General features: G+C 39.1%; 1 protein-coding gene across 1 annotated transcript in view; it reads right to left on the minus strand.

Moving 5' to 3' along the window:
* SLC5A10 (solute carrier family 5 member 10) overlaps window positions 1–23,196 on the minus strand; it is a 190,043-nt gene that overhangs the window by 17,883 nt on the left and 148,964 nt on the right. Inside the window, exon 11 of the mRNA XM_001362769.4 lies at window positions 16,194–16,344. Coding sequence (XP_001362806.1) covers window positions 16,194–16,344 — 151 coding nt within the window. The remainder of the gene's footprint in view (window positions 1–16,193; window positions 16,345–23,196) is intronic.

Genomic DNA, 23,196 nt, shown 5'->3' on the forward strand with positions numbered 1-23,196 from the left:
CCTCTCCCAGAGAGCCATCTGTCCCCACCCTCAGTGCCCATAGACCCACTAGTCTGAAGATGACTTGAGTCACAAGGCTCTGGAATAGTAAACTCCAGGGAAGAATCATGCTGCTCCTCCATCCAAGAGGAATAGCAACTTCCTGTGCTCTTGGCAGCATCTTTGGGCAAAGCCCCAGTCACTCTACCCTAGTTATGTCTCTGTTTCAGAGAATCATGGAGTAGTAGAACTGCAAGGGACCTTCCAGATCATCCTATCCAACCCTCTCACTTTGCACATGACAAAATTGTGTTTGAAGATCACACAGCAATTTACAGAGCTGGGACAAAGAATCCAGAAGGGATAATGGAAATGGGAGGTGGAGCACTGCAATCCCAAAACAGAAGCCACAAGGAAGAGTCCCAAGCACTTTTGTAGCAGTAAAGATGGGAAGTGGGTAGGGCTCAAGAGCTCTAAACCTCCATGGAATGTCTCCAACAGAGAATAGCCAATTCTATCCTCTCTGGTTCTTGGGTGGAGAAGAAAGGAGAAGAAAAAAAGGAGGAATGAAGGCGGCATACTAATTAATACTAATTAACCCTTAGATATAACACTTCTCATCTTCAAAGTCTTTTCCAGGCCTTCATTAGCCACTGTTCTTTCTCCATACATCATAATTTCCCAGGTCTGTTGGATGTCTCCTCTTGGATATCTTGCTAAAAACTCACCATGGCCCAAAGCAAATTTCTTATCTCTTATCCTGCCTCTCCTATCTGTGTGAAGGCATCAAGATCTTCCCTGTTATCTGGACTCAAAACTTCTTCCTCACTCCCACATTTTGTTACTAAGTCCTAGCAATTCTTCCAGGGCAGAATCTCCCCAAACTCTTACTTTTCTCCCAGTTGCCTACCCTAAGCCCATGCCTGCAGCCTTCATCATGGCACACCTGGATTAGTATATCCACCAAACACTGGTCTCTTTGTCTTCAGTGGAAATGAATTATGGTAGTGACAGTTCTCTGCTACTCCCCCAATCCCTATAGGTCAGAAAAGATGGGGTAAGAGCATGATCCATTGGTTGTACTCCTTTTCCTTCTCCTTCACTATGACATATATATATATATATGTATATATATATATACACAAAGAACTGTCTTAGCCCAGGTTCTACATTGATCCACCCACCTCATGCCACTTTGACCACCAGCTCTGGAGTATTATTCACTGAGCTGGAATTGTCTTGGAGATTTGGATTCAGACTCTTGGAAACTATTTTCTCATCTGTAAGATGGGGAGAAATATTTGCACTGCTTACCTTAAGGGGTTATTATGAGGAAAGAGCTTTATACACCTTAAATCTGTAACTGGGAGCTATTACAATTAGTCTGCTATGTCTTCCTTAAAAAAAAAAAAAACCTAACAAAAAGGAATCCCTTCTACCTTCCCAACCTACCATAACAACTTACCTTTATATTGGCTCTTTTGGGTTTGCAAAATTCATTGTATTTATTATCTGATTTGGTTCTCACAACCCTGTACTATAGGTGCTGTTATTACTCTTGTTTTATAGATGAAGAAAAGGGCTGAAAGAGTTACTGGACTTGTTCAGGGTCACACCATGGGGGGATGAGGGTAGTTGTTGCCTCTCTTGATGCCCAGAGACACAGCATCATGGATTTAGAGGTAGACAGACTGTATAGTTTTTAGTCTCTAGTTTTTCAGAGCAGGAAACTGGGACCTGGATGACTTATCCAGAGGAATTTAGCTAGGAAGTGCCAGAGACAAGATCAGATCTCAGGTACTCTGATTTGGAAATCCACAATCCCTCTTTCTACTACACCATGGCATAAAAACAGAATCAAAGGTTCACCCTTACTTCATCTCAGAATGGGTTAACAGCTCCTCCAGCCCCAGGCTGTGCCTCTATTTAGGACCCCAAGCAAGGTTGTGCTGGAGCCAGCTCAAACCCAGTGGCTCATGCTCATGAGAGTTGATTGTTAAAATTGCAGTGTGAAATGTCAAATTTCAGCACACCTCAGAAACCAGCAAATTGCAAATCAGGGTTTGATTGATTGTTTTGTTTATTATTATAATGTTTTATTGTATTATTAATATTTTAATTTAATAATTACAATATAATAATATTAATATTGTTATTAGACTTAGGAAAAGGATGGAAAAGACACAGCTAGGAAGCTCAGTGGATTGAGAGCCAAATCTAGAGACAGGAGGTCCTGGGTTCAAATCTGGCCTCAGACACTTCCCAGCTGTGTGACCCTGGGCAAGTCCCTTGATCCCCATTGCCTAGCCCTTACCACACTTCTGCTTTAGAATCAATACACATTATTGATTCTAAGATAGAAGGTAAGTTTTTTTTTTTTAAAAAGGATGGAAAAATGATAATAATGCAGCTTAAACTTTTGGAGAGCTGGTTGTTAAACACTGGTCTCAAGAGACAGGATGGAGGAGGTCAGCTTTGTCCTCTCTGATGTCAGCCTCAGAAATTCAGAGACTTGGCTTCCCTCCACACATCTTCCACCATCCATCAAAGATCTGCCACTTAGGAATTTCTCCAGACCTTGATGGAAGCTACATGGTTTTTGTTTTTCTCCTTGATGATGATGATGATAATAGTAATAATCCCTCCCGTTTATATAATTCTTTACTTAGGCAAAGACTCACATCTCATTTGGAGCTCACCACAAACCTGTAATCAGCATTTGGCAGGCAAAATGACAGAGCCTCCGAGAAGGGAAGACTCAGAGGAGGCTCTGAGAACTCGCCCAATGTGGCTTGGTGAGTTCAGGAAAGTCAGGACCAGAACCAAGATCTCTTGCTTCCAGAAAGGTGCTGGTCAATGCTCTGAAATCTGCTCTCTGAGAAGCATGACCCACTTTTACGTTTAATTGCATTCTTCACATTTTCTCCATCTAGACAGTCAACGAAATAATCAATGGGGCCTTGATGGATAGCATTTGTCAGTTTCTACGGCGTGAATGCTAACCCTGAGAATTTAACAGTCAGATTTTATGAGCCAGGACGAGCTGGCTCTAGCACACCCCTGGATTGACACGGAATAAAGATGAACACTGTGGCCTACTTCTTCTCCCCTTCCCGTGGCAATCATGATCTCCCTTTACTCTTGGCTCCATCTTATTCCAGAGAAGCCTGTCCATGTCCTTGCTGTGGGTGAAAGGGAAAAAGCCTGAAAGTCAGAGGACCTGAGCTTTATGCCCAGTAAAATATAAGCTCTTTGAAGGTAGGGAGTACTGCCTAGACAGCTGGGTGATACAGTGGCTAGACCCCTGGGAGGATTTGAATTCAGATCAGGCTTCTGACAATTACTAACTGTGAATAGGGGCAAGTTATTTAATCTGTCTTCCTCATCTGTACATCTGTTTCTCATCTGTAAATTGAGAATAATAAAAGCACCTGCTTCTCACAGTGGTTATGGAGATCAAATGAGATGATATTTGTAAGATGCTTTGCAAACTGTAAAGTGCTATGTATAGATAATTAATATAAAATATAAATGCTAACTCATTATTATTTCACAGATGAGGAAACTGAGTCCCAGAAATAATAAGAAAGCAACTTGCCCAAGGTTAAGAGCTAATAATCAATCAATCAATGATATTTATTATTAATAATAATTAGTGATTCATTGAATATTTAATAGGTATTATTTAAATTTGTTTATTAAATAGTTACCATGTGCCAGAAATTGTATTAAATGCTCCAGGAAAAGTAAAAAACTATCCCTGTACTCAGGGAGCTTTCATTATTTTTTGAACCCTCACCTTCTTTCTTAGAACCAATATGGGGGGGGGGGGGCAGCTGGGTAGCTCAGTAGACTGAGAACCAGGCCTAGAGTTGGGAGGTCCTGGGTTTAAATCTGGCCTCAGACACCTCCCAGTGGTGTGACCCTGGGCAAGTCACTTGACCCCCATTGCTTAGCCCTTACCACTCTTCTGCCTTGGAGCTAATACACAGTATTGTCTCCAAAATGGAAAGTAAGGGTTAAAAAAAAAAGAAGAAGAACCAATATTGGATACTGGTTCCAAGGCAGAAGAGGGGTAAGGGCTAGGCACTTGGGGTTATGTGACTTACCCAGGGTCACACAGCTAGGAAGTGTCTGAGGCAAGATTTGAACCAGGGATCAATTCCATCCCTAGGCTTGATTCTCTATCCACTGAACTACCTAGCTGCCCCTGAGAACCTCCATTTTAATGAATAAGATAACATGGATGGAAATAAAATAGGGAAAGAAATCTTAGAGGGGAAGGAACTAGTAGCTGTGGGGACCAGGAAAAGCCTCCTGTAGAAGGGAGCATTTGAGATGAACCTTGAAGGAAGTCAGGGGAAGATTCTAAAGGGTGGTGAAGAGGGAGAGCCCTCCAGACATGAGAAAAAGACATTGCAAGGGGATGGAGATGGGAGATGAAGCTTGGTTGCAAAGCCTCCGTATTTATATGGTACATCAAGCAGTTGAACATAGTAGAAATATAGACTGGGATTTGGGAGAAGATTAAATAATATGTAAAAGATGGAAAAGGTGAGGGGGGGGTATAGGGGAAGCAGCTAAATGACTCAGTGGATTGAGAGCCAGGCCCAGAGACATGAATCCTGGGTTCAAACCTTAGAAAATTCCTAGCTGTGTGACCCTGGGTGAGTCACTTAACTCTCATTGCCTAGCCCCTACCACTCTTTTGCCTTGGAACCATTACTTGGTATTAATTCTAAGATGGCAGGTAAGGGTTTAAAAAAACAAAGAAGAGAAAGGAGGGTAAGGGGCAAGATTGTAAAGAGCTTTAAATGTCAAAAGAGTTTATATTTGATCCTATAGATAATGGGGTACCACTGAAGTTTATTGAGGGTGGAGGTGGGTGATACAGTCAGACCTGTACTTTAGGAAAATTACTCTGGCTGATGGGTGGAGAATGAACTGAAGTCAATAGTCCGTGACTGAAGTTGGGAGAGACTTGAGGCAGGGAGGTCAATTAGGAGGCCACTATAATAGTCCAATCTATTGTAATGACAGCTGGAGTAGATAAGTGGTGTCAGGAAGGAGAGAAGAGACTTGGACATTTTTCCAGGCATCAGCGAATCAGGAAATGAGGAGAAACTGAAATATATTTTGAATTACTTCATAGGTTGTATGTTGGGTATTCTATTTCTCGCCTTCTCGATTGATAGAGGAGACATGGAGGGAACAGAAAATAGAAAAATAAAACCAGAAATTGGTGAAGATGGGGAGGAAGGATGAGAGTAGGATTCATTTGCTAGAGAAGGTAGGAGAGGATGAGATCAAGGATGCAAAGAGAGGAGTTGGCCTTGACCACGTCACAGACTAGAATGAAGGAAGAATTAGTGAAGGGTGATACCAAAGGAATTTGTGATAAAAAGAAGGAGAAAGGGAGTTCTTGGTGTATGGCCTCACATTTTTCTGTGAAAGAGACTAGAGAAAGGAGGTACCATGGAAAGCTTGGGGAGAGAAAGGCTGCTTGGATAGAGAACGGATTAAGGAGCAGAAGGATTGCTTTGCTGCAGGAAGGGCCCATAACAAATTTGTAGTGGACCCCAGTCAGCAAGGTTTGGTGATTTCCTCCCACTCTGTTCAATTGCACTTGAGTAGGAGTTAAATAAGTGGCATCAATGCCTGAGGGCCCTTCTAATGCTGAGATTCTGGGATTTTATACAATTCATAATCTCCTTGAGCCTCATCCGTCAAATTGGGATAATGGTACTTATGCTCTCTGAATAAGAGATAGTATGTACAGAGCCCTTCACAGATATTTCCTCTTATCCTCCCAACATCCCTGGGAGGTAGAGGAAACTGAGGCAGACAGAGATTGCCCAGGGTCTCATTGCTAGGAAGTGGCCAAGGCAGGATTTGAGCTTGGGACTCCAGTCCGACTGTTCTAGTGACTTGGCCATTTTCTCATAAGGTTGTTGTGAGAATCAAATGAGATCTAAGAAGTACTTAGCAAAACTTGATGCACCATATAAATATCAATTATTATTATTATTATCTCCCACTCACAAGCAAGCCAGGCCTCTAAAAGGACTGAGAAGTCAACCCTATGGTAGTCCCTGAACTCTCAGCATTACCCTGAGGCAGGGTAGCTTGGGTCAGCATAAACCAAGTCCAATCACTGGAATCACACTTTATGGCAAAGGAAATGGAAAAAAAAGAGGCAAAGAGAAGCAGGAAGAGAGAAGAAAGGGACAGAAGAGGCAAGGAAAAGAGGGAGCCAGGAAAGGAAAGAACAGAAGATGAAGGAGAGAAGAGGAGGGAAGACAAGAGGAAGGCTTGGTGGTCACGATTGACCTGGAAAGGAGTCAGGAAGCCTTCAGTCCTCTGTTGCTATGAGGACTCAGACTGTCTTGGTCCTTTCTAGATATTTCTAATCTAGGGGGCCATGAAGGCCTAGGATGGAGAAGAAAAGGCTTCATGACCCCAAGAATGGCTGTGGAATAAGAGGATGCAACCATGAGGGACCGTTTTGAAGGAGATCCTGTTTCCAAGGACCTGGAAAGCAACATCAGAGAAAAGGAACTTGGGGGAAAAGGGCAGGAATTCCTAGAGTATGTTCAGCTCTAGTGGGTGTCCAGGCCATCTTCCTGCCATCTTCCTAACTTTCTGAGTGAAATCTAGCTCAGAGAGGGCACACTTTCCAGGACAGACCAGACCCCCAATAGCTGCCCACAGGGAATGTGTCCTTTGCTTCATGCTGACCCACTTCACGAAGGTTCAGAAAGGGCTGAATGAACAAGTGAGGCAAATTTTTATCAGAACCACTGAGGGTGGTTTGGTGATTCACCCCAAACCAAGGTCAGTAATCTTCACCTGCCTCCCCATTCCAGTTAAGTGGGGGCTGTTGGCTGTTTACTGGTCTTTGAAGCTGAAACCTGTGGGTTGTGGGTTGATTGCTAGTTCTGAGTGACAATCATTACCAAGCAGCATCTCAAAGCAAGTGGAAGAGAGCTCCCCGGAGCCCTGAGGCCTGGGTGGATGACTGAGGATAAAAGGAGTAATTCTCCCTGCCCCAAACAGGGGGATAGGTTGGGATCCATAGCTGTGATGCCCAATCACAAAACCGTCCCCCTTCCGAGAGCCCTTGGCGCTCCATCATCTTCCAACAGCTGGCCAACCTCAGAGCAGCTGATGAAGTCATTAAAATGGGTATAAATGACTAAAAATAGTTCAGTCTGTGATCTTCCCAGGAGCTAGAGAAGGCCATAGAGAACATCCAGGGCTTCTAGTCCAAGAGTCTCATTTTGTAGGCATTTTAACAAGATGTTTGTCTGGTCTCCTCATTATAGAGAAGAAAATGGAAGCCCATAGAAAATGTGTTCATGGCCACATGGGAAGTAAGTTGTACAGTGGAGCTTCCTGGTTTTGTGGCTCTAGATATGGCACCCTCGCCTTACCCTCTGCTGCCCCCATCAAAACAGGAAATGGAACAAGAGGAGATTTTGGTGGAGGCGACGCAGGCCTTGTTATCATCCCTATTTTACAGTTGAGGAAACTGAGATTAATAAAGGTTAAGTGACTTGCCCAGGGTCACAAGCTGGATTGAACTCAGTGCTTCTTGACTCTGAGCACCATTGCATGATCCATTGTACCACTGAGTAGTCTCTCCATAAAGAGAGCTTCTTGACCTCTAAAATCCCACCCAAAGGAGGCTGACTCTTTTCCATAGGAGTAGGCTAATGCTGGAATTTCCTCTTGGGAGAGCTTAGAATCAGATTCAGAATCACAAAATATGACCTTGGAAGGGCAACTCAGAAATCTTGGTATCTGATGGTGTCAAATGGACTTCGAGAACCTCCAATGAACATTCTCTTAAGTTTTATTGCATTTTTATTTATTTTGTTAATATTTCCAATTCTGTTTGTAATCTGGTTTGAGCTGCCCTGGGGAGTTTTGCTGGTGACCTCAAATTTCACACTTCTGAGTCTAACTCCCTTGTTTTATAAATGGAAAAAGTGATGGCCAGAAAGGGTTAGTGACTTGCCCAAGAGAATACAAACAGTGAATGGCAGAGCCAAGCGGATCATCTAGACTTCAGTTGAGCCTCAAAACATGTTGGAGAGAGGTTAGGAATTATTGTTCCAATCTGGAGGAATCTATGAGAAAAACCACTATCCTCATTCAGAGGAAACACTGTGGGAGTAAAAACACAGAAGAAAAACAACTGCTTGAATACATGGGTCAAAGGGATATGGTTGGGGATATATATAGACACTAAATGAACATCCTAGTGTAAACAACAACATGGAAATGGGTTCTGAAATTGCAAGTTGGCTGCGGGAAGAGTGGGTGGAAGGGAGGGAAGGAAATAATGTGATTATTGTAACCAAGGAATAATGTTCTAAATTGACTAGATAAACTTATTCAAATGGGAAAAAAATAAAAAATAAACTCAATAAATAAATAAATAAAAATTAAAAAAGGAATTATTGTTCCCATTTTATAGATGAAAAAACTGGGGCCCAGAGAAGGGCAACAACTTGCTCAAAGCCTCATAGCTAGTTAATGGCAGAGTTTGGGCAACAACCCAGGTCTCATGACCTTAAATTTAGCATTCTTGTCATTAAACTTCTCTGAATTAGTTCAATAATTCAATTCAACAAACATGTATTCAGCTCCTACTGTACAAAAAGCATTGTACTTGTGCTCTGGGGATCCAAAGACAAAAAGGGAAACAGAACCTCTTGCCTTTGGAGAGCTCATGTTTTGCTAGGTCTAAAGCAGGTTCTTTGACCTATTCTCTTTCCACTATAGCACAGGGCATGAACAAGAGTCTCTGAAACATGATGGACTCAAGGTACAAGGAGACAGTGATTGCAAAGAGACCCAAAGGGGAAGTATTCTGTGCAAATCCAGGGCTGCGCTGGAGCTGAGAGCCAACCACTAAATTTTTAGTCTGAGCCTTTTATGACTCAAAAGTTAGCACATGCTACAAATAAGGCTTGATTTATTGTTTTATTGATAGCCTAGGAGGAAGGAAGAAGTGACGGAGAAAATGTGAAGAATGTGGCTATAACCTAAAGTGTGACCCATATACAAGCTGGATTTCCCTCTTTCCCCTTCTCCTATGAATGATGTCATCACTGGCCCATTTCCTAGTCACAGTCTCTATTCTTTCCCCCCATGGTCATTACTCAGGCACCCTTTTGGAATTCTGTAAAAAAATTAGATTTCTGTGAATTTGTTCTAGTACTGCCAAATTGGGGTTATTTCCAAATTCACCTGTTTTTTAGGGACTTTTTCGGGTGAGTTTACTCCAAGGCTCTGCCCTAGATTTTCACTCACTCTGTTCTGTCCTGGACTCACTCTCTCTCTCTCTCTCTCTCTCTCTCTCTCTCTCTCTCTCTCTCTCTCTCTCTCTCTCTCTCTCCATCTCTCTCTCTCTCTCTCTCTCTCTCTCTCTCTCTCTCTCTCTCTTTCTCTGTGTCTTTCCATTTCTGTCTCTGTCTGTCTGTCTCTTTCTTTCTCTCTCTCACCTGGTGATCTCATTGTTTCCTTTGAGTTCAATTACCAACTTTATCCAAATGACTCTCACTCTCTCTCCTTCTCTCTCTCTCTCTCTCTCTCTCTCTCTCTCTCTCTCTCTCTCTCTCTCTCTCTCTCACTCTCTTTCCTTCTCTCTCTGTCTATGTCTGTCTCTCTCTGTGTGTCTCTCTCCCTCTCTTTCTCTCTCTCTCTACACACATATATGTATGGATGTGTATATATATATATGCCTAGTTTTTCTCCTGAGTGCCAGTCTTCCATCACCAACTGCCTATTCTATATTTCAAATTGGATGTCCTGTAGGAATCTCAAACTCATCCAATAGAGAACTCATTATTTCTACTCCATTTTCTCCTCTGCCAAAACAAACAAACAAACAAAAATCTTTCTCTCTTCCAGCTCCTTATTTCTGTTAGGAACACCCAGACTGGTAGCCTCTATGCCAGTGCTGGTGAATCTTTTAGAGATCACGTGCCCAAACAGCACCTTCAAGCCACCTGTGTGAGCCCCCCATTATCCCAGACATTAGAGGGAAGAAGTGGGCTACTGGGCAAAGGGAGGGAGCATGTGAAACATGTCCTCAGGCGTGGTGGAGGGGGGGGACTGGCACATGGGGGCACACGTGCCGTGTTTTTGCCAACATGGCTGCCACCCTAGATTTACAACCCACAACTTCAGTCAGTAGCCAAGTCTTGTCATTTCTACCTCATAGTACCTCTCTTGCATCTGACTCTTTCTTTCTTCCCATACAGCCACCACCCTCGTTTATGCTCTTATCCCCTCCTGTCTGGACTATTGCTATTGCCTCCCTGCCATGGATTTTCCCAGGTCAAATCATCCTCCACAAAGTCACCACAGTGACTGTAGAACACAGGTCCGACCACGTCACCTCCCTATTCAGTAAACTCTCAGGGAGTTTCTACTACTTTATTGTGTTTTTTTTTTAATCATTCACCTTCTGTCTTGGGATAGATACTCAATATTGGTTCCAAGGCAGAAGAGTGATAAGGGCTAGGCAATGAGGGTTAAGTGACTTGCCCAGGAGGGCTATTTGCCCTCCTTCTGTTTCCCATGACTATACCCTAAAAGAATCCCCTTCCTCCCCTCTCACCCTGTTCTTCCCTGGTAGAGTAAAGCAACACATTGTCAAATTGTAATTCCTCAACACTGGATGAGGAGGCAGCTAGGTGGCACAGTGGCTAGAGTGCTGGGCTTGGAGTCAGGAAGGTCTGAGTTCAAATCCTTTGTTTCAGTTTCCTCATCTGTCAAATGAGCTGGAGAAGGAAATGGCAAACCAGTCCAGGATCTCTGCCAAGAAAACTCCAGATGGGGTCCAACACTTTGTAATTGTGTAACCCTGTTGGCCTCAGTTTCCTCACTTGTAAAATCAAGCTGGAGAAGGAAATGGTAAAAATGGCAAACCAGTCCAGTATCTCTGTCAAGGAAACCCCGAAATGGGGTCAGGAAGGGGAGGACCACTCTGAATAACAACAATAACTCCAAATAAATGCCTCACTATTGGGCTCACTATTGAGTTTTTGTACAGGTTGATAGCATCTCTAGTATCTAGTATCTTTTTTTCCCCAAATCTTTGAAGATTTTTATTGTTATTTAGTCATGTTTCTTTTTTCTAATTTCTTTTTTTTAAATATTTTTCCATGTTTCCACGATTCCTTTTCTTTCCCTCCCCTCTCCCAGAACCGACAAGCAATTGCTCTGGGTTGTACAAATTATTCATCATTGCTATAGAGTGATTTCTTAAAAGTCTAAACCCCCAATCACAATCCCATACATACATGTGACAAGTAGCATCTAGTACTTGCTGGACACAGACAGGTGCTTAAATATTTGTTGCTTGAGTTAGAACTGAAGGATGATGGACTACAGGCTCCCAAAGAACAGCTACCATTTCCATTTTTTATCTTTAGATTCCCCACTTCTCTCATCTCATAGATTGTTGAAGTGAATCGAGTTGAGTTCTTCATAAGCTGCCTGCTTCCTACCTTTCCTGTCTTCCTACACCTTATTCTCTTCCAGCACCACACAGAGACTCTCTCCCATCATTCCATGCTTGTGTCCCCTCCACTGATTCTCAGTTTCCCCAGTTCCCTTCAAGACTCAGCTCAAATCTCTCCTATTCCGGAAGACTTCTCCTGGCCCTCCAGCTGCTGTAACGTCTTCTTCTCTGAGGACCTTTCATCTCTTCTGTATAAATATTGTTAGACACACATACACATATTTATTCTGTATGGATCTATATCTATATACTTTGTTGTGTAAATGTTCTCCCTTGAGGGCAGGGACTACATTTCTGTCCTTTGTATAACCAGCTTTTAGTAGAGTGCCTGGTGCATAGTATGAATCAATATTGATATATAAATATTTACTGATTCATTGATTTAGAATTAATAAATACTTGATTTGAATTCACCAGGTTCTGTGTGGCCAGAACAGAGTTCAAATTCAAGGGAATTCTTCAAACAGAATTCATCCTCAGCCTGGCTCTGACTCTCCAGTGAACCAAAGAACAGGACTAGGAGTGGGGAGCTGGAGTGAGTTAGCCAGGAAAGAGAGGGTGATTCAAAGGGCAGGGAAATGAGATGAGCCAGAAGAGCTGTGAAGGGAAAAAAAGGGAACACTTGGAAGAGACTCAACGAGTCTTTCCGCCAAGTCAGGCCTGCTAACTGCACTCATTCTGCCCTGTCTGTGCCCTGAGCTTCCCTGAGGAAGCTATTCTCCACTGAGATATCAGATCATTGGAATCTCCTGCAGAGGACCAGGTCAGAGATGCAGAACCTAAGAAGACTGGGAAAGGCAGAAAAGTTGTGTACAATCAGGTTCAAGGCAAAATCTGGAGGCTTCCCAGAAACCTGTGATTCAGAGGTTACCTTATACAGAATTGCATTCCAAGATCTTGGGGGGGGGGTTGTAACAGGAGGTGCTGACTGTAGCAGGAGGCAGCAGATTTGGGTCATTTCTGCAGCCTCCCCCCATCCTAAAATCAGCCTCTGCTAGATCTGTTGTAAGATAATTAAGCTGGATGCAAACAAGATTGTGGGCTTACAGGGGATGATTCCACGGCCTCAACCAAGGAGCTGGCACACAACGTGCTCCACCAGGTCTTGTGGAACAGGAAGAAGCTCTTGCTTTGCATATTCCAAGGTGTTGGGTATAGGGTTAGGGGGCATAGGATCATCAGATTTCTTTTTTTTTTTTAACCTTGCCTTAGAATGGATACTCCATCAAATATCACTTCAAGGTAGAAGGGGAATAAAGGCCAGGCAACTGGGGTTGAGTAACTTGTCCAGGGTCACAGCTTGGAAGTATCTGAGACCATATTTGAAGTAGGGATTGCCTATCTCCAGGCTTGGCTCTCCATCCACTGAGCCACCTAGCTGCCCCTAGAATTCTTATCCCGAACTTACCCAGCCTTCTGGTTATTTTTAGCTTTCTGATGAGCAATGTCGGGGAGGGGGCAGAGGGAGGGGATGGGGGAGGTCAATGCCAGGAAATATTTTTTCCTCTGGGCAACCTGGAACATGAGTAGAAGTATTTAAGGACTCAGGCCTCTCTGTCTCCCTCCTTTCCACCCCTTGTGTGCTGCCAGTTTATCCTCCTAATCAGATCATTTTCCATAAAACAATTTTTAATGGCTCCCTACTTGCAATAGATAAAGTCCAACAAAACTAATTAGCTTGACATTCAAGGCCTTCCACAATCTCTGGCCCCAGACTTCTTTCCCAACTTTATTTCCTGGTTCTACTTGATATATCCCATGTTCTAACCAAACCAGACAACAGCTCTTCACTAAATATGTTTCCTCCATTTGGAATGCTCTGTCTACCACCTCTACCTATTTGATTCCTACCCACACTTCAAGGCCCAACATTTTTCCTAGTCATCTAACTCAACCAACATAGCGGAAACTCTAGTTCAGGCTCTCATGGTCCCTCGGGCGTATTACTGAAATGCCTATTTCGTCTTTTGCCCTCCCATCTACTTTCCACATACCTTGTGATTTTTTCTAAAGTCTGGGTCTGACCATGTCACCTCCCCTAGCTCAGTACTTTCGGTATCAAGTATTAACTTCTCTTTTGGTCACTGGAAGCCCTTCACAACCTGACCTGCATCTGCCCTGACCATCTTGTTACACATTATTCCCCCTTTTTTAGTGGTAAAAACAGTCTCTGGGCAAGTCATTTATCACTGTGTGCCTCCGTTTTGCCCTCTGTTAAGTGAGCTGGAGAAGAAAATGGCAAATCACTCCAGTTATCTTTGCCAAAAACAAAAAACAAACAAACAAAAAAAAACCCCCCAAAAAACCCTCAAATAGAGTTATGAAGAGTCAGACATGACTGAAATATCTGAACAAGGTAGTGCCAGGAACTTGGGATTGCTAAGAGGTGATGGCCAAAGCTGATCACATAAATGTGCAAAGTTGAGGCCGCCAATCTGCCAAAGAAGGGGCAAACCAACAGCAGGTCAGAAAGAAACAGGTCAGCACTCCTGTGCTGCTTAGTAGTGAGATCAGGCCTGAAGACTTTTGACCTGGGTGAGAGGGAGACACTCAGGCTCAAAAAGAGTGCTTAGCACAGTGCCCAGCACATAGGAATCACCTAATAAGTAAAAAAACTGATTGATAAATAAATTTCTTGATTGAGTGATTTAGAAAAAAGGAAATTAAGGTCTGATGCTTTCCATTAAGCAGAACCAGGTAAAGAAGAAAGAATAGATTAGAAAAAACCATAACAAAGTTCATTTGGAAGAACAAAAGATCAAGGATATCCAGATGTGGCAAAGTTGGGACATTAATTCATTGCTGGTGGAGTTGTGAACTGATCCAACCATTCTGGAGGGCAATTTGGAACTATGCCCAAAGGGTGCTGAAAGACTGTCTGCCCTTTGATCCAGCCATAGCGCTGCTGGGTTTGTACCCCAAAGAGATAATAAGGAAAAAGACTTGTACAAGAATTCATAGCTGCGCTCTTTGTGGTGGCAAAAAACTGGAAAATGAGGGGATGCCCATCAATTGGGGAATTGCTGAACACACTGTGGTATATGTTGGTGATGGAATACTATTGTGCTCAAAGGAATAATAAAGTGGAGGAATTCCATGGGAACTGGAACAACCTCCAGGAAGTGATGCAGAGTGTGAGGAACAGAACCAGGAAATCATTGTACACAGAGACTGATACACTGTGGTACAATCAAATGTAATGGACTTGCAATGACCCTGAACAACTAACTCAGAGAAACCTACGAGAAAAACCACTATCCACATTCAGAGAAAAAAATTGTGGGAATAAAAACACAGAAGAAAAACACCTGCTAGATTACATGGGTCGAAGGGATATGGTTGGGGATGTAGACTCTAAATGAACATCCTAGTGCAAAAGTTCTGATCAAGGACACATGTAATACCCAATGAAATTGCATGTAGGCTGTGGTAAGGGTGGGTGGAGAGGAGGGAGAGAAATAATGTGATTATTGTAACCAAGGAATAATGTTCTAAATTGACTAAATAAACTAATTGAAAAGAAAAGAAAAGAAAAGAAAAGAAAAGAAAAGAAAAGAAAAGAAAAGAAAAGAAAAGAAAAGAAAAGAACTCTGATACAAGGGGGGAAAAAAAGAAGAAAGAATGGATTTATACTGAAACGTTTGACCTGAGTTGGATTAAGAGACTTTTCCACTTTGAGTTGTTACTTTTACATTGAGTTTGGTGTATACACAAAGAACTATGAGTCTTGCTGATATCAGATTATATTCTCAATAAATTTAAATTAACTAGTATTTGATTATGTATCATTTAACAAATATATATATATATATACATATACATATATATTTAAACCCTTACCTTCAATCTTAGAACCAACACTGTGTATTGGTTCCAAGGCAGAAGAGTTGTAAGGGCTAGGCAATGGGGGTTAAGTGACTTGCCCAGGGTCACACAGCTAGGAAATGTCTAAGGCCAGATTTGAAACTAGAACCTCCCATCTCTAGGCCTGGCTCTCAATCCACTGAGCCACCCAGCTGCCCCCAACAAAAAATATTTTTAAGAAAAGAAACTCACCTGCTTGATTTGCCACATTAATCTAATTAACTGAGTAATTAATTTCTTTGAAAATGTTATTTATAAATCTACCTAATTCCCCAGAACACATATAGGAAGTTTCTGAAAATAATGAAGCATATTTAATCATATTATTCTCAAGAGCAAAAAGGACCTCTCATGCCATTTTCCAATGTTTTATTAATAAATAAAAATTTTAAGTAGTGTTTATCTCATCTTTGTGTCATCTTAAAATTTCCATTTGTTGTATGTATTTTATAATGTTGAGTATATGATAGGATAGTAGCACATTATAAAATATATATGTACATATATGTGGAATATATGTTCAAAATTTTGTAATATAGATGTGAGAGATCAAAACAATTTGAAGCCCATAAAAACATACACATAAGATCTAGCCCAGGTCTAGGCACATAGTTCGTATTCAGTGTTTGTAGAAGTGGAGAAGGGAGGAAGGGAGGAAAGAGGAAAAGAAAGGAGATTTCTTAAGACAAAGTTGCTTCCTTACCTTCCTTTGCTACAAAAGCAAAGCCCTCACTGTGTGTGTCCCGTATGAGCACTGGCAAATCTGCTCTCCTTCCTTTGGTCCAATAGGACCCTGACTGTATACGCATACCTGCCCACCAATAGGAGCTCCTTTTCACTTGCTTGAGGCCTCAGCTTCTTCCAGATGTCCATAGTGAAAAGTGTGCTGCTACTGTTGAAGATGGAGGTCAAGGAGGATATCAAAGCTGCCATCATGACAGCAATCATCAATCCCCGAAGTCCTGACAGTATAAAAAAAAAATCATGTTGTCAAGGCAGGTTCTTCACCAACCTTCCCCCTCCCTCCCATTCCCCATTGCCCTTGCCAAACACAATGGAATCCACAAGAAATTCTGATTTTTGCCTGGACTTTCCCAACGATTTACTGTAGGACCATCAATCAGTTACTCATCCTCACTGTACCATCTGCTGATGAATAAAGAAAATGAGATAATCTCTAAGGTGGTAGACATCTCATGGACCTCACTCTTATCTGATCTGGACAAAGGAGAATTGAACATGCACACACAACTACCCACACACAAAGAATCTGGTGTAAAAATGTATTAAATTCAACAGGGAATCAAGACAGGGAAAGGAGAGCAAGGAAAGGAAGGTTTAAAAGGGAGGATGAAAAGGGAGGATGGAGTTGGGGACGGAATAGTCCCAAGCAAAGCAAAGGGAACTTCTTCAAAGAGGAGATTATATGATTTCAGAAAGAGCTGGAAAGACTTACATGAACAGATGCTGTGTGTAACAAGCAGAACCAGGAGAATATTATACACAGTAACAGCAATAATGCACGATGATCAACTATGAAAGACTTTGCTACTCTCAATAGTACAAAGATCTGGGACAATTCTGAGGGACTTTTGACAAAGAATACTATTCACCTCCAAAGAAAGAATTCTTGGAATCAGAATTAATCTGGGTTTTTGGTTTTAGATGGGAATTCTCTTATAAAAATTAACAATATGGAAATATGTTTTGCATGATATATTACATATATGCATGTAATATATAATATGTATTCTATATTCCATATTAATATATAATATAATACATATATAACCCAGATCAAATTGTTTACTACCTCTGGAAAGGGGGAGGGAAGGGAAGAAGAGAGACAATTTGAATCATATAACTTCAGAAAACTTCTGTGGAAAATTGTTATTACATGTAATTGGTGAAATAAAATATCTTTACAATAAAAAGAGAAGATCATAAAGAGAGGATTAAACGGAGAGAAAGTTGAGAGCCAATGATTGTGTTCTAAACTGAATGAAGAGAGGAAGGGTAGAGAAGTTAGATTAGACCACTTCAATTACAGTTCCATTCCTTTTATTTCCTCACTTTCTTCTTAATTATGAGGGGGGGAAGTGACAAGGAGAGGAAGAATTCTAAGAGGATATAATGGAGGTAAAGACACAATAACAATAACAATAAAGGTGAGTGGAATAAATGTACCCATAAAGTGGAAGAGGGCAACAGAATGGTTTGGAAAGTAAAAGCCCACAATATATTCTTTACAAGAAATATAAACAATAAATGTACCCATAAAGTGGAAGAGGGCAACAGAATGGTTTGGAAAGTAAAAGCCCACAATATATTCTTTACAAGAAATATAAACATGTAACAAAGATTCACAAAAGGTTAAAGTAAAAGACTGAGGGAAAATTTTCTATGCTTCAGGTGATTTTTTTTAAAGCAGGGGTGGTAATGATCTCAGGCAAGACAAGATTAAAAAATAGAGAGTTAAAAGAGATAAACAGGAAAACTACATTATGAATAAAAGTATCATAGATAATTAAATAATATCTATATATAAACATAATAAGATAGATGCACCAAATAGTATAGTATCTATGTACTTAATTGAAAAGCTGATCAAATTACAATAGACAAATCTAACAAAAAGGCAAACAAGAAAGAATTTGACCAGAATACAATTTTTAAAAGTTAAATAAAACAAAATTCTGAGGAGTACTGAATGAGAATAAAAAGGAAGACATATAAGCATATATTTATATGCATATATATATATATATATCTTAGCTTTATATAACATCTTTTTAAAAATTGACCATGTATATGGGCATAAATAACTCAAAAACAAGTTCAGGAAGGCAAAAATATTAAAACACATCATTACTGAACAAAGTACAATAAAATTAAAATCAATAAAGGGTTTTTGAAGGAAGGATTCAATTTTAAAAGACTTAATGTAATCTTTTTTTAAACTCTTGCCTTTTGTCTGTGAGAATTTATTTTTCATGTACTGTATTAATTCCTATATATTATAGAATTACTGTGTATTCTAGTGGCTGGGACCTGGGTCAGAGATACCATCTAGTCTGCTGCTTTTTGCATTTTCTTAATCCTTGGGAACATTTTCTTTTTTAAGAGATTTTGGTTAGTAAACAAAAAGGCTTCTGTGCAAAACTTCACTGGTCATTTTGGGCAAGGACAGGGTCTGATGGACGACTTCTTAATTAGCTAGTACCAATTAAAGATGTCTTGGGATGGTCAAGGGAGAGACTGAATAATGAACTCCTAAAAATCTATTTATCAGGCTGTCTGACCCAGCTCAGGTTGTCTTTGGTCATGAAAGATAATCATGGAGATATATGTCATTTTATTGTTTTTGATGCTGACCTAAACAATAAACTTGATATAATTAATAAACTTATATTCTTTCTCAAAAATCAGTCTCAAAATAATTTTAATCATAACAGTTTTGGCCAACCACGATGAATCCTTCTTTTGCTTAACTCCAACATGGGGACCACGTAGGAGTTTTTATTATACAGAGTAATTCCTTTTCTGATAAGTATAAAGTAGAGGATGTTCCTGATGATTTCTTCTATGGGTAAGAATTATGTCTTGTATATATATATATATATACATATATATATTATATATATGTGTGTGTGTGTTAAATGTGTTTCTTTTATCTGTGTATGTAAAATGTATAATTTTGTAAGGTCTCTATGTCTTATATGTTAGGTGTGTGTAGCTAAATGTATATTTTTAAAAGCATTGAGAACACCACAATTGATTTATTGAGAATCCTGGAATTGATTTACCTAGAGTGAGAGAAATGGATGGAAAACGAGTAAATAGTTGGGTGTAGTGAGGGTTTTAAATTGGGGCTCCTGGCTAGAATGAAAGACTGCAATCAAAATGTTAAAAAGCCTTGCTTTAGACAAGCAAGTTTAAATTTGAAAAATCTACTAAGCCAGGGTCCAGGAAACTCTTGAAATCCTTATCTTGTAGTAGCAAGTTTGAACTAGATTTTATTTTTGCATTTTTTTAAAGGCCAGGTATTATATTGTAACATCTGATATTAAAGTTGGAGTAACTTCAGCTGAGAATTTGTTCTAACTTTATTACTTATTTTTGAAATAGTAAAAATTTTAAGCTAGGTACATTTAATATTTTGTTAATTTGACATATACCATTATTGCAAAATTATAAAGTAGTTTATTGTGTTGTACTATCTGTGTCTAACTTTTAAATGTTGGTTGGGTTTTTTTTGTTTTTTTCTTTGTAAAATGCAGAAAAAACCTTTGTTTTGTAATTTAGTTTGTTCTGAAATAGGCAAAGTTTTCTCTCAAGTATTTCCAGATAGTAGCCAATATCTGGAGATTGCAGAGGATATTAAAAAACAAACAAACAAACAAACAACTAACTAGAAACTTAAATGGATCAGTAAAAAATTTCCTGTTAAATTTTTGTTTTCAAAATTATGATGTGAGAATTTGGGGTGAGTGATTCCAACATAGAAGTGAAGGTTATGTTAGTAGTTTTAAAAGCTAGATTTTATATGATTAATACCTATTTTCAGTTGAAGTAATCTTAGTGATGGTTTTAGGATAAGTCAAATTTCTGTTATTTTGAATTAAAAGCAAGGTGTTAGGTCAAATTGTCTCAATTTGCTCATTTGTTAGTCTAACATGAATGTGACAATTCATGATACTGGGAGATATTGTAATGCATTGAGTTGGATCCAAAACTGCCTATAAATCTACAATATGTTGCAGGTGAAATAGAACTAGAAATCAATGTCATCTGGATTTCCAGAAATCAGAAGGGAAGTCTGTAATTCAAAAGCCCACCTGAATGTAAATATTCCTTTTAATTTGCATTGCCATCTTCTCTTTTCCAGAGCAAGTCTTGGGCTGACAAAGAGGTATACATTTATTTTGGGGGAGGGGGTAGAGAGAATGGGTACATAGTGTCTTTCCTCTTGTCTGCTCTGAGGCCCTTTCCTCCCTTCCTCACAGGTATTTCAGGTGGGCCATACATACCCTGCCAGTTTACCAGCTTGAAGAAGGAGATTTTAGACTGCTATAAGTCACAGTGCTTCTCTCCAGCTCTTTGAAAGGGAGCTAAAATTTCAAGATGAGTATTGAAAGTGAGTTCCTTTATTGGGTTGTAATTTTATTGAATCAAGACTCAATGTAAATAATAATAATGATGATGATGAATCTATTGCTCATTGTTATTATTTCTTGAAAGAAATCTAATTATTATTTTAATGAAATGTAATTACTGTTAGATAATTTTATTCAGAGCCTTAGATGTGATAAAGCAATTCTGTGTAAGATTATTTGAAAATTTTGTAATTTTATTTCATATTTTAAATTTTTAAATGTCATTTATGATATACAGTTAGATAAACTACTATAGAGGAATAATGTTAAAAAGTTATTCTCTAATTTGGACATTGTTAAGCAATGAACAAAATTTTTAAAAGAAATTATACATTTAGAAAAGTTGTGGTGTTATATTCTAATGCATAGTTCTGAATTTTAATTCTAATTCTAATTCTAAAGTTTAATTTTGAATTATTAAGTTTTAAATGGAAATTATTTGGCTATGGAAATCATCAATTAATTTGTTGAAGTTATTGTAACTATGGATATTTTTTAAAAAGAGAAAACTGAAGTTATCTGTTTAAATCTCCTTGTTTGCTTAAAATACATAAAATCAATTGAAATTCTTGTTCCCTTTTTTCCATTATAACTACTCCTTGTCTAGAGGAAGTCTAAGTATCAAAGGGAGTTGGTAATCAAAGATTTATTTATTTTATAGAACTATTTAATTGTGAATTTTGAAGTTGTTTTTTCTATGTTAGGTTTTATAACTTTATTGGGAATGTTTGGTAAAATGTTAAAAGGAAATTTAGAAATGTTTCTTATTGAATTGTTGTCACCTAGCTACGCATAAGTTCCATGTTTTAAATGTGAGATATTGATTATGTTAACTTTTTTCCTCTTAAATTTTAATATTTGAGAGGGACTATTAAGATAAGTTTGAAAGATCCTCTCAGATTTTATCAGGCCTTCTGCCAATGTTTTGAAACTGTATTGTCATATTTAAAAAACTGAATTTTTCTCTGTTAAAGGTACTTTATAAGTTAAATTTCATATGATTGGTGATTTATTTTAGATCATTTGGGAAATCATGTAATTATATTTGTTAATAAGTCAAATATGGGGTAGCTGCATTTTAAAATTTACTATTCACTTTGAAAGTCTAGATTGTAATTATTCTTATGACAGATCAGATCAGTTATTTAGCCTGACTGATACTGAGACATCAAGAAAATAGCAATAATCTGACTCTACACTGTAAACGATGATGATTTTGCTTCAGAAGAAAAGCTCTAGAACTTTTAATATGCTCCTATTTGAAGATTTTTTAGATACAAGAGTCTGACCCTTCATCAAATGCCATCACTCTTTCCTTAAAGGGTACCACCAAGTGCTCCTACAGTCTGAGGACTGTCACTGGGAATGTTAAGAAAACAACTTTATGAAAGGTAAAGGTGGGAATATCCATTTAGAACAGGGATATTTAAATCCTGTGTCTAGCTGTAGCACCCTAAAAGTGGACGTGAGCCTTTGTGTGGAACTTTGCTCTGACTCTTTCCTGAAACCAGAGCATTCTGTGCTAGAAGGACCTATTTTAATGCTGTGTGTATTTTGTCCCTTTCTTTTCCTCTCGTAGAAAATTCCTTTTAATCAGGGCACTATAGAAGACAACTATTAAACACTATCATTATATCTTTATTAGTCTAAAGCTGAAATATCTAAGCTACTGGTGTGTAATATCAAAGTTATTTGACCTGAAATAGAAATTCTTTTTATACCCAAATAAAAAAGTATTGGCCTTATTATCTGCCATCAATGATTTTAAAATTCTTCCAGTATCTCAGAGTGGTACAATTAGAAATGGTCTGGGAACATTTTCAAACAATTTCAAACAATCCTCCTGAGTGGGGATTGAGAATTAAAATTGGAGAAGATTAAGGTAAATAAAAAACAAACAGTAAATGATACATAATAGCGAATCATGGAAGTGAGATAATAATTAAAGTGAAAGTTTTTGAAGCAAAGTAAAATTGATAAGATGATTTTACTTATATGTCAAATCTTTTTCTACTTGTTTCTAATGCATTGAACATGTTTTGATGCCAATTTTTTTAAAAATTGGGGTATATACCAACTTTGTTCCTTTCGGTTTGGTATTGGCAGTTTTTCAAAGCAGGTATATCTGGTTCAGCTAGGAGTAGGAAATGCAAATTCTTTAGTATAGGGGTTCATAATTAATATCCTTTATTTCAATAAAAGTAGAATCCCAAGGCTTGAGTTAGTTATCATCTGACCCAACTGTTGGCAGTGCAAAATTTTAGTGACTGTGTTAAATTGTATTAAGATCTTTTCAAGCAATTTTAGGGATGACCCTGGATCAGGGGAAAGCAGATCTTCCAGAGGAGCTACTCTGAGGACCAGAAATCTGAAGAAGATGACAGCAATAGCAGATGACTCCAAAAATCAGACTGCTGCATCATGAGACTTTGAGTCCTCGGACATAATGGACTGGACAGTAGAGTTTGGGGAAACTTATTCATTTCATGTCTCTCTCAGGGGCCACTAAAATTTTGTTAGTAAAATCTTTGTACCAGAAGGAAGTACCTCCTAATGGCTCCCTGTCAATGAGTCTATCAATTATTTTTGAAATCATGTTATAAAACACCCAAGCATCATAGTTAGACCCTCCATATAATATATAGTCATCATATTTGG

This window comes from Monodelphis domestica, chromosome 7 (genome assembly GCF_027887165.1).
Source record: "Monodelphis domestica isolate mMonDom1 chromosome 7, mMonDom1.pri, whole genome shotgun sequence".
NCBI lineage: Eukaryota > Metazoa > Chordata > Mammalia > Didelphimorphia > Didelphidae > Monodelphis > Monodelphis domestica.